This window comes from Bidens hawaiensis, unplaced genomic scaffold (genome assembly GCF_021521415.1).
Source record: "Bidens hawaiensis isolate Kalapana, Puna unplaced genomic scaffold, B.hawaiensis_p1.1 tig00036397_1, whole genome shotgun sequence".
Classification (NCBI taxonomy): Eukaryota; Viridiplantae; Streptophyta; class Magnoliopsida; order Asterales; family Asteraceae; genus Bidens; species Bidens hawaiensis.
The window spans coordinates 45622-57730 of NW_027496358.1; the positions used below are offsets into that span (position 1 = coordinate 45622).

General features: G+C 34.1%; 1 protein-coding gene across 1 annotated transcript; it reads right to left on the reverse strand.

Moving 5' to 3' along the window:
- Positions 1-8851: 8851 nt before the first annotated feature.
- LOC143588462 (MYB-like transcription factor ODO1) lies at positions 8852-11566 on the reverse strand. The gene is made up of 2 exons (XM_077069453.1): positions 10940-11566; positions 8852-9729 (listed from the first exon to the last, which is right to left on the reverse strand). The coding sequence occupies exons 1-2, from the start codon at positions 11200-11202 to the stop codon at positions 9177-9179; spliced, it is 816 nt and encodes a 271-aa protein (XP_076925568.1). The 5' UTR covers positions 11203-11566; the 3' UTR covers positions 8852-9176.
- Between the last annotated feature and the right edge of the window lie 543 nt (positions 11567-12109).

Here is a 12109-nt window from a genome sequence, read left to right on the forward strand (position 1 = left end):
TGTTTCAATATGTTTCTATTAACTTTGTAAGCCTATATATAGTAGTTTCTTGTGCCTGTATTAGATATACCTACATATAGATACCAATGACTAACAACCTCCCTTTTCTCTACTTATCATGTTCTCTATACGCTATTTCTCGAGGTTCGAAGAATGTAATAAGAAAATGTTGAGGCGATTTGGGCTAAGGAAGAAAATGCTATATAATGCCTGAATATTGGGGAAAGCTCGGACTATACTAACCACACTTTTGGTAGTGTCGAAAATTTGTAAAATTCATTGTGTTTTGGTTTACATCAACTGGTGGCTTGAGATATGATATATGTAATACAATCTAGATGTTGTTGTGAGATTATTATTTTTAAAATTGTAATGCATATGAAGGAACATTATTATTATTATTATTATTATTATTATTATTATTATTATTATTATTATTATTATTATTATTATTATTATTATTATTATTATGTGAGTTAAAATGTGAGTAAAAAGCCCCAACCTATTAATAATAGATTGATTGATTGATAATATACAAGTAAGTAAATAAGTAAGCAGTGAATTGAATTAAATTGAATTGGTAATACATTGAACAAGTAAAGCAGATTGAGAGAAGTAACCAGGTTTCTTTAAGATGACGAATGCGATGTTGATTTAAGGCATCGAATTTAGACTTTGTTTGTCTATAAATTTGTGAACTTTGATTATACGGATTGTGTAACATCCCGTTTTTCTAGTTTCGGTTAATAAAATGAGAATATGGATTATTATGAGTCGGGCTAGTGTTGGGTAAAATGGATATGGGTTATGGACTTGGGTCATGAAGGAAAGAAGGAAAAGACCATGGGCTTAAGCCCATGATCCATAATTATATAAACCTTAATTACCCATTTATTACTCATTTCACACATATTCCATACACCACCAAAACACACACTTAAGCTATCTCTCTCTCTAGCCGAAATCACCAAGAAACTGAGCATCAACCCGAGGTAATGATAGTATGATGTTGTAGAGATCCAAACCCATTAGATCAAGTTGTGAAACAACGAGCCAACACAGTTAAACCGTTTAAGTCATGAGATCCGGGTGGAATCGGGTATAAACCGAGCCTATGATGAGCTTAAGGATCACCCTAGCTCAGATCTGGATCGAACGGGGCGAAAAACGGTGAAAAACGAGTTTTTCCGGTGAAACCGCGTTTTTCTGGCGACGACGCCGGAAAAGTATACGAGGTAAGGGAATGTCAGAGAATGTTTCTGACATTCTCTGACCTAACCCTAATTCGTTAACGGGAAGTTAACGAACTAGGGGTGATTCTCTAGTTTATTCGTTAAAGGAAAACATAACGAATTAGCTTTAGTTCGTCTTCAATTCGTTAAGGGAAAAAGGGTACCGAATTACCCCTGATCCGTTATAGTCATTCGTTAAAGGAGATAACGAATTGGAAGGTCCAATTCGTTGCATTGACTGTTTCATTTATTAACCAGTTCGTTAAAGGGTTCAACTTATAAGAACCAGTTCGGTATGATAATCCAGTTCGTTAAGAACCAGTAACGAATTAGAAGTTTAATAAATGACAAGAACAGTCCCTGGACTTAGAAAAAGAATGATTTAATTACAAATAAGCCCTTGAGCTTTTAACTTAGCAAATTAATTAATGATTCAAAATCCTAATGGAAAGACAGTTAATGAAAATAAAATTTTTCCAAGCTGACCTGACAGCTTAACCCCAGCAAGGGGCTCTGCCCCTTGGACCCCGCTAGGGGCTGCCGCCCCTAGAACCCCGCTGCCAGGGGCGCTGCCCACGGACCCCCGTTCCTTGAGGGTAATAATTAAACTAGAAAGACGATATGTGTAGTGATAGTTATTGATGCGTATAATTATTATACAGTTAGTCGTGCACAGCTCAAGAAGGGATTAACGGTGAACGTAACCAAGTTCAGGTGAGTTTCTAGCTCCATTCCTTATTATGTTTTCAGGGCTGTGTGCATACTCGATGTGATTTGTTAATACATTTATCCTAAGTGATAAGTGTATGCCATATATGTTTTATGTGAAAGGTATGATTGACTGCTTGTCGGTACATGAACGATCTTCGGATATTGCATGTACTGCCAGGTAAAGGTTTGATGAAAAAGTTGTTGTGCATGAAGAATGAATGATGTATGTATGTATGTATGAAACTTACAATTATGTATGTAGAAAAGTATGGCATGAAGGTATGGAAGAAAGGGTGACCGGACCCTAATAATATCCGAGGATGGAGGGTACCGGACCCTAATAATATCCGAGTATGAAGGGAGACCGGACCCTAATAATATCTGAGGATGAAGGGAGACCAGACCCTGATAATCTTGGTTTAAAAAAGCGCGCCTGAGGCGAGCAGAGGCGAGAGGCGACCTAAGGCGAGAGCTTCATCGCTTTTGCCTACTCAAGGCGAGCAGTGTTCAAAAGGCGAGAGTGAGGCGCTATTTTTAGGCAAAAAGCGGCCTGAAGCGAACCCGAAGCGAGTGCCTTTCGTACAGATGTCGTTTTTATGCATCAAAATGTTGTAAAACATGTTTTTTAGGTTGTACATGTAGATAATTTATATATTGAATCATATATAACATCTATTTATTGCTACATTTAGAGTTGGGATGTTAAAAACATAAGATATATATTTAAAAAAATTATATAAAAACCTTATGCCTCATATACGAAAAGCTTTCGCGTTATGTGATTAACTATAACTCACCCAGCGTAGCTGACACGCATGTTAACAGACTGAGGCAACTGGTTTGAGATGGACACATGGCAGGATTGAAGAGGCTGGCATCTGAAGATTTTCATGATGTTTTGAATGTTATATTTTATGTTATGTTTTAAAAGACAAATTATGGATATTTGTAACGAATGGTCGATGTTTTATATTATTCCGCGAATTTTTAATTAACTCTGATATTTAGAACTACGTTTATGAGTAAATCCAATGTCCAAAGTAGGGCACCGGTAACGCGGCCTTACAGATTGTTAGCATTAGCATATAGAAGTTTTAGAAGATAGGGAGTCTAAAGTGATTAATGACATTAAAGCTGTATAGTGCTATTTGATTATTGTTTCCACTGCTTAATTGATTCTAACAACAATTAGATTATGTCAAACTATTTAAATCAAACCAACACATTACTCATTACTGGCTTGGAGTGTGAGAAATGGAGTCGGTTCAATTTAATTAACCTTCCGTCGCAAACTGTTCTTGATGTAGTTTATGTTTGTTGATGCAGTTTGTGTTTGTTTCTTTTTATTCCTTGTAACTTTGGACTCTTTAATAATCCGATTTTGGTTTTATTTTTCCTTAAAAGTTGGCCTTTATTTGTTTACATAACTAGAATTTAGGGGTTGTATTACTGGAAAATTGGCTTCAAAGATTTTATCCAAAAAAAAGGTAAAAACTAACAATATTAGATGTTGTTAACCATATTAACTCATAAAATTTTTATACATTATATGCACTTTAAAATATAAGTTTAATAATATGGGTAGAATAACAAACAATTTATAAGTCAGTTTCAGGTTTTAAATTGTCAAGCTATTAAAATCAAACCAGCTCATTACCGGCTTAGAGTGGGAGAAATGGAGTCGGTTCAATTTTATTAACTTTCCGTTGCAGACAGTTGTTGATGTAGTTTGTGTTTGTTACTGCAGTTTATGTTTGTTTCTTTTTATTTTTTGTAACTTCGGACTCTTTAATAGTCTGATTTTAGTTTTTTTTTCTTTAAAGTTGGCTTTTATTTGTTTACATGCCTAGAGTTTAGGGGTTTTATTACTAAAAAATTGGATTCAAATATTTTCTCAAAAAAAAAAGTAAAAAGTAACAACGAACAACCACGAGTTTCCGATCATATGCATCAAACAAAGGATATGCTACAAAAGGTGCCATACTTTTAGTATTTAAAATAAATGGATAATAGGATAATACATAATTCACACTTATTTTTCCATTTGCTCTTAATGTTGGGCTTACCGTTTTTAATTCTCATATTCCTATGTATTTAAGTTCATCCCTTAAAGTCATATTAAATAAAATAACTCATCATTTTATATTGATGAAATGAAACTCACAATCAATGAAGTCACCAATTAACACCTATTTATGCATGCATTGAACTTCAACATTTCCTAAACTATATAAGTTATTATTACCCTTACTTAACTCCAACATCTATGAAACTCACACTCCATGAAGTCACCAATTAACACATATTTATGCATGCATTGAACTTCAACATTTCCTACACTACATAAGTTATTATTACCCTTACTTTCCTCCAACATCTATGTTCCTTTCTTGCACCACTACAGCCCACGAATATGGCCTGCTTACTACTCGACGTCATAATGTTCTACATACTAACACGCTTGGATACCATCGAAGTTGTTAAATGTAGGTCTGTGTGCAGGCAATGGCGTGACATGATATCAACACCGGAGTTTGAGGCCGCTCACTACTCCCGCTCGCGTATTGCAGTAAAGCAAAGAACTATTTTAATACATGATTTCAACTACTCAACTTATTTAGTGAACATGAAACACAACACTTATGGTCCAGAGACAATAATTTCATTCTCGTTCCAGAAAGGCCTCACGGGTGTAGAAATACTAGCACACTTGGATAGTTTATTGTGTGTTTGCTTCAACGAAACCAGTGAGATGGTCCTCTTATGGATTTGAATTTTCCTTAATTTTGCACACATTAATCTTTCAATCTGCTCAGCTGAGTTAATAGTTAAATAACATATAATAGATTGAAGTTTAGGGTGTTGATATTTATATCATAATTGGTGGGCCAAAGGTGACTTGAGTTAGCATAAACCCATTAGGTGTACGGCGCCTTTCGCACGCCAGTTGAAAATTATCTCTACAAGAGTATGTCACAATGGCAGGCTGGATTATGTAAAGAATTTTTTTTAGTTTGGTACAATTGCCTCATGCAATGTTTGCCGCTTTGTTGGTCAATTATTTTTAAGTTTTTGTTAAATTTTATATTTATATGAGCTGAAATAATTTAATAGGTAATATCGAACAACAATGAAAATAGCATAGGGTCTTTCTTTGTTGCATTTAACTAAGTGGCATTTTAAACTAAAATGTTTAATGTTAATATACATTTTAACCGTGCAAAGTAATTAATATATTTGACTATCCATTAGACTTAATATATAATACGGGTATGGATAGTAAAATGGTTGTTATCAAACCAAGTAACATTGAAATTCATAATGAAAATAAACCGTTTTATGTCACGCTTGCTCAAAATAAAGAAGAGAGAATGACAAAAGTCCAGGTTTTCTGTTGGTTTTTAAGCTTTTGAAAACCATTTTCTTTGGTTTATCATTTGGTTGAAAAATATAGAACCAAAATATTAAATATAGCTTAATCATTTTGTTAAGTTAGAGTTAATTGATTATTAATTCATGTAAATAAAAATATTTGGGTAAGACGTCCATGCGTCCAACAATGGTACATGATGTTATCAAGTTAGTTCATGATCAAGGAAGTCAAGGATAATACTTAAGTTAGTTTTACTCTAAACAAAGTTTATGTTATTATTCAGTTTAACGGTTCATCAATATTAATATATATACTAAATTATATAAAAATATATATACTTATCTGGTTCTTGACTCTGGTTCGACTAATCCAATTGGTCCCACGGATATACCAACAAACACGTCATCGCTAACACCATAATACGATCCCGCCGCAACGCGCGAGCACTTGTGCTAGTAAGTTGTAAAGCTCTTAAATTCTTATTTTATTGTCTTAATTTGCGCATCACTTATGAATTATATATAGTATAAATAAGTCTATTTATGAGCTACATTGTCTTTTTCTATTTTCCAATAAATATCTTCAAATGATATTTGATCATAACCTAATAGTACAAGAGATTTACTAATAAGTGGTCAGATCTCAAAAACCAGCAATATGATTTATATACATTTGTTGTAGATGATAGTGTTTTAAAAACCAGCTTAAATCGGCTGGTTGAACTTGTTAAACCGCATTTCTTACAGCAGGCCGGTAATTTGAGTCCGGTATTTTTCACCAATTTGCTAGAACATCGTACCGGCGGTTTTGGTCTAAAATACCAGTTTTTACCGGCAAACCGGTTTTAAGTATGAGAAATTTTTTATTTTTGCGGTCCATATATTTTTAAAATTGTTTTTAACTCAACCATGAACATTCAAACGTGTAAACTTTAAGACTATTTTTTTTTAAATTGAGTGCTTTTGCATTGTTTTTTAAATATAGATTAACTTTTGAATTATTTTTTGTTATGGAATTATTTAGGGGAAAATTGGTTTTAAATAATTCCAACTATGCCTTATTGGCAAATAACAGTCCTAACTTCACACTTGACTGGTAGCGGTCCCAACTAAAGGTGTATTTGGTCACAACGGTCCGCGACTAACAGAACCTTAACGTCGTTAGTTGCAGGTCGCCGGAAAAACGTTTTTGGCCTGAAAATCACATTTTTCGCGGGAAAATCAATCTTTTGGACTGAAACCTCTTTGTAGCGTTAAATCAGGCCTTCATGAACATTTTTTTCAAGTAAAATCCTCAATTATTGAGGCCGCCGGAGTCAATTGGTGGTGATCAAGTGGCGATGGCAATTGGTTGGTGTTGAGTCAGTTAGTGGTGGTGGTGTTCAGGTTGAGTTTTCCAACGAAAAATATGATTTTTTCGAGCAAAAATGTTTTTCCGACGACCTGCAACTAACGGCGTTAGGTTCTGTTAGCCGTGGACCGTTGTAAACAAATGCACCTTTAGTTGGGACCGCTACCAGCCAAGTGTGAAGTTGGGACTGTTATTTGCCAATATGGCATAGTTTGAATTATTTAAAACCAATTTTTCATTATTTAGGTAGCGTTTGTTATGCAGGAATGAAGGACGGAATGGAATGACCCATTATGATGGAATGGAAAATAGTGTGTTTGGTTGACCAAAGTAATGGAATGACCCATTACATAGTCCATTTCATTCCCTTTAAAATACCCCAATTTCATTCCATCCATATCCCATGTTTTTTTTTTTCTTTTCATTCCCTCATTCACCCTACATCACCTTCACCACCCTCCCAACACCACCACCACCCAACATCAACACCCACCACCACCACCAACCACCGCCACCACTGCAACCATCGCCGTCCACCACTGCCACCACCCACCTCCACCAACCATCACCATCGGTGCCATCCACCCAACACCGCCAGCGACCTGCCGCATATATCAACCATCGCCCCACCATCACACATGCCGCCCACCGACACTGCTGTCACTACCATCACCGTCGGCGTCCACCGCTGCCACCACCCACCTCCACAAACCATCGCCATCAGTGCCAGCCACCCACCACCTCCAGCCGCCCGCCGCATCCATCAATCATCGCCCCACCATCACACATGCCGCCCACTGTCACCGTCATCGTTGCCCACCACCACCTCCACTGTTACCGCCACCACCACCTCCACCGTTACCGCCACCGCTCCCACCACCACCACCACCACTCACTACCATTTTAATTTTATTTTTTATTTTTTTCTTACCTACCAACAATACAAAGTAATGATTCATTTCATTCTCATATGGTAACTAAACATTTCACTGGAATGGTAATAACTCATTCCATTCCTTTGTCCATTCCATTCCATTCTGTCGTCCATTCCATTACCCCATACCAAACAGTAGTTTTGGATTATTTTTGGATTGAAGTTACATTTGTATAAAATTATAAGGTAAACTATTCAACCGGTTGAACCTCCCGCTATAACCCGGTTCAACTGGTTGTACCATTTTTTAGTCATAGCTGGTGCAAATAAAATACCGGTTTTTAAAACATTGGTAGATGATAAGAATACTTTATATCTGTTTAGAGTGAAAGTAATTATAGGATACGTAAACTTATGGAAAGTGTTCACTCGAATGATAAAAAAAACAAATCAAAGTCCATTTTGTAAGTAAAAAATCAGGATTGTTGATATGTTACATATGTTACATATGTTACATGAAAGTCCAAACAAGAAAATCCTACAAATAGCACATATAATAAAAACATTTAATACTATCGAAGTTGTCATAACTGTAAGCTTGTAAATATTAAAAGAATTAATTACATGTACGGGTTGTTTAGTATTATCAGATATGGTTTTAGTATTTACTTTCGTAAATTACAAATTCATTCCAACTGCTTACTCAATCCTAACACAGATGTTGTTGCGCTAACAAAAGTAATTAGTTTCGTTAAGGTTTTGTTAATGACTTAGATACCCTGTCTACGTCAAACTGAATGACCAACTGGATTTTGGGGTATCACTTTATAGACTTTGGCCAAACCTTCGAAACAAACCCACCAAATCTTAGAAAAAGTACATCAAGTGAAATATTGGTGGGTGATTAAAACCATTTAGTGTTAAACACACACGATATAAAACAAAATGTAAACAAAGACATCACAAAATTCGTGAATTTGAAACTAGCCCGGCCAACCAAATGTTTAAATAAGCTAAATAACATAATAAAGTCCATCAATTTAGGGTATATGAAAACGATATGTTTTTCTTGATTCACATTTTTAGCTGTCTTCCGTAATCATCCTCGTATTATACACAAGTATGAGTTCCATGTGAACGATATTGCTTTTTCTAAATTTGCTTTACGTTTGTTGTGTTTTAAGTTAAACTTATCAAAAAATAAAGGTTAAGAAGCAAAAGCTAAAATAAAAAATTGATAATAATGAAAAGAAAAAAAAAAGCGTAACATTGTTTATGAACAAAAGAAGACATATACAAGAACTTTCCTTATTTACAAAGACCCTCTAAGTTCTTGATATTTCACATTTGTTCCTATTATATAACTTTTTTTCTAAGTAACTAAAACTTTTTGACATGTTTCAATAACTTACCAAATAGATGGCGAGAAATCTCTTTTTAAGACTTGAGTTCTCTTCTACCATCATATACTTGGCATAGTAACACTAATAACCTAAAATTGACTACTTAGCAACGTGTGTTATTACATAACAAGATAAATGTTGTTTTAGGTTTTGTTCTCTTTGGTGAATCATCTCATGGGACATGACAAAAATCAAGCCAATAACATAGCCTTACCCCTTGAACCATATTAACTTTACTTTTGTTGTTTAGTGCTTGTCTCCAAGGTATCGAAGACACTCATCTCAACTTCATTAAAGCAATCCAACCCAAAATCATGAACTCCAAAATCTTGACAATCTAATAGCCATGTAGCACAATCATCCCATGAGGTGAAGACATCAACATTTTGTGCATTGTTTGGTAACTCCCAACTAGTTAAATCGACTAGCGGAGGCCCTTCGTCACCTAAGAGATAGCTTAACAACTTCTCATCTTCACATGCACCTTCAAACAACTTTTCATGCTCACCACTTAAAGTTGAACAATTTTCATGTTGTGAGGAGTCCTCAAAGCTTCTTGTGGCATTGCTGCTTTTTAAATGTGGTGAATGGTTGTTGATTTCAGATTGTGGGGAATGCTCTCCAGGAGATGATGATGTCTCCATATCTCGTTGTTCCTTTTGAAGTGGTTCATGGGTGACAGGATCTATTCCCCGTTTTATGAGTTTTTTCTTGATATGAGTGTTCCAATGATTTTTAATCTCGTTATCTGTGCGTCCAGGCAATCTTGCTGCGATTTTAGACCACCTAACAACCAAACAATGCAAAAACTTAACTTCACTCTATACGACATAAGATATAAATATAAACTTGCTTTTTTTTACTAAATTCCATTCGCTACAATAAATACATAAATTTATTTTTTATTGTATTATGTATTATGTGCGTTTGTATGAGTTAAAAGATCTTTCCATATATATTTTACTTGAAAAATACATCAAGTGTCGGAAATTTTGTTGATATAAAAGAAAAACAAAAAAAAAGGTCATAAGTTTATATATTTAAATGTGGCAAGATTAATTATGCATTCAATGGATATTTATTTGATACAATGAGATGGCGATCCATTAAAAAAAACCTTTAAATATATGAGTTAAATAAAAAATGATTTGGGTTCAAATCTTATACATAACAATGATTAAAAGAAATTTGACGTTAAAAACAATATTTTTATTTAATTGTTAACGTGAAAAATCACCTGCTGGACCCACAAAATAGAGTAAAAACTAAAAAGAACAACACTATACTTTTTCTTGAAATATATAAACGTCAAAGATGTGAAAATAGACCAATAAAAGCCAAGCACTAAACAATCTCCTCGTATCTTTACTATGAAACATGTCTGCCAAAAGCAACATTTATATAATTACTTTTTGTTTAACAAATACTTATATAATCACTAAATACTAAATTCAATTTTAATATTAAATAGTAATTCATGTTTTCATAATCCAGCATATATTTATATTACTCAATGATGTTCTATATTGATAATTTAACCGGTAATATTTTTAAAATTCATTTTTATTGTCAAAGCAACTAAAAATAGCACCAAAAAAATCATATATTTACACCTGATTTAACTTAATTTTCGTTTGATTTTGCTCCCAAGAAATATATGTTTCCTATTTCGCTCATAACCATCCACATGAGCAAAATGGAAGTTAAATCAAGTGTACATGGATGATAACTGCGCAAGTGAGATCACCAATCTCAACAAAATTTGAAGTTAAGAAATATCATAAATCAAATTGTCTATATAAATTATTATCAATATATTTATAATTATAAAGTTGGATTATTAAGATCCAATTATTATGAAAGCTCTCAGTATATAACTTATAACACCTGGCATTAAATATGTAATTGAATCATGAAAGATAGATACAACATCAATGAGCTTTGGAAATTTTGAAAATATCATTTAGTTGGTGTGAGAGAGTGACATCAAATTTACCTATTGCCGAGTCTAGCATGGAGATCAATAACGAGTTGTTCTTCAGACTCAGTGAGTAGACCTCGCTTCAAGTCGGGTCGAAGGTAGTTTGTCCACCGTAGCCTACAACTCTTCCCACAGCGGTGGAGTCCCGCAAGCTTCGGGACAGCCCGCCAACAACATTGGCCACTAGTCAGAATAAAGTTGATAAGTTTATTATCTTCCTCGGCCGTCCACGGGCCTTTCTTCACCCCGAGTTTGTCACAACACGGTTGTCTTCCCATCGTTAGCGAGCAAAACACAAGAAAACTATAGATAACTTTAATGTTACCTAAAATGTTTATAATGTATATAAATCAATCAAAACAACACACTTACCTACACCACCACCAACCTATATATATATAGCTACCAAAGTGAGACTTGTAGAGAGAGAGAAAGCTAGAGAGAGAGTTTGTGGGGTCCACCATTTGATCCATGAAAGGTATAGGTGACCTGCAACTTGGTTCGGGTCATGACTGATGAGGTGAAAAGGAATGATGGTTGTCACACGTACACAAAAAGCCACTTGTGAGGTATTAAAAAAATGATAGTAAAGTTCCATTTTTTCCCCTGTATTTAGCAAAATGTTAAATTCAATATTGATGTAAAACCCATTCATCAAGCTCTCTCATATCTTTAAAATATAAAACTTTCTTTTGAAAAAACACTACATCCCTTCCACCACTTCAATTCTCTAATCCTAGATTATAAAAAGTTGTTATATATAGTAGATTTTCATATATGAAGGTAAAAAACAATGAAAAATAATAAAATAAACGTTATGAGTAAAATAAACGAAGAAAAATGAAAAATTCATCTTTTAATTCTTATATGGTTTAGACCGCATTGATCAATTATATATTTGAACCTTTTGTTTTCTTTAAGGTCGTAAATGTAGATGTCATATATAACAAGATAAAGGCAGAGAGTTGAGGCTACATGAGAACCCTTATATTCTATGTAAACAAATCTGAAACATCAAATGTGAGGTTAAAAACGTGTTACAAAACCTATAATATAATAACTTAAAGTTTGTAGTTGTATTGATCACTTCGTATTATCTTTATTGTGTGAAGATCAGTAAATATTTTTTTTCGAAAGCAAGCCCGTATTTTTAATGTTCTTTTTGAATTAGAGCATCAGTAATAC

Bases quoted from the DNA above. Each gene is read 5' to 3' on its own strand.
- LOC143588462 (XM_077069453.1), bottom strand. From the start codon at position 11,202: ATGGGAAGACAACCGTGTTGTGACAAACTCGGGGTGAAGAAAGGCCCG. The intron at 9,730-10,939 runs GTAAATTTGATG...TTTGGTTGTTAG, and splicing joins CATGCTAGACTCGGCAATAG to GTGGTCTAAAATCGCAGCAA.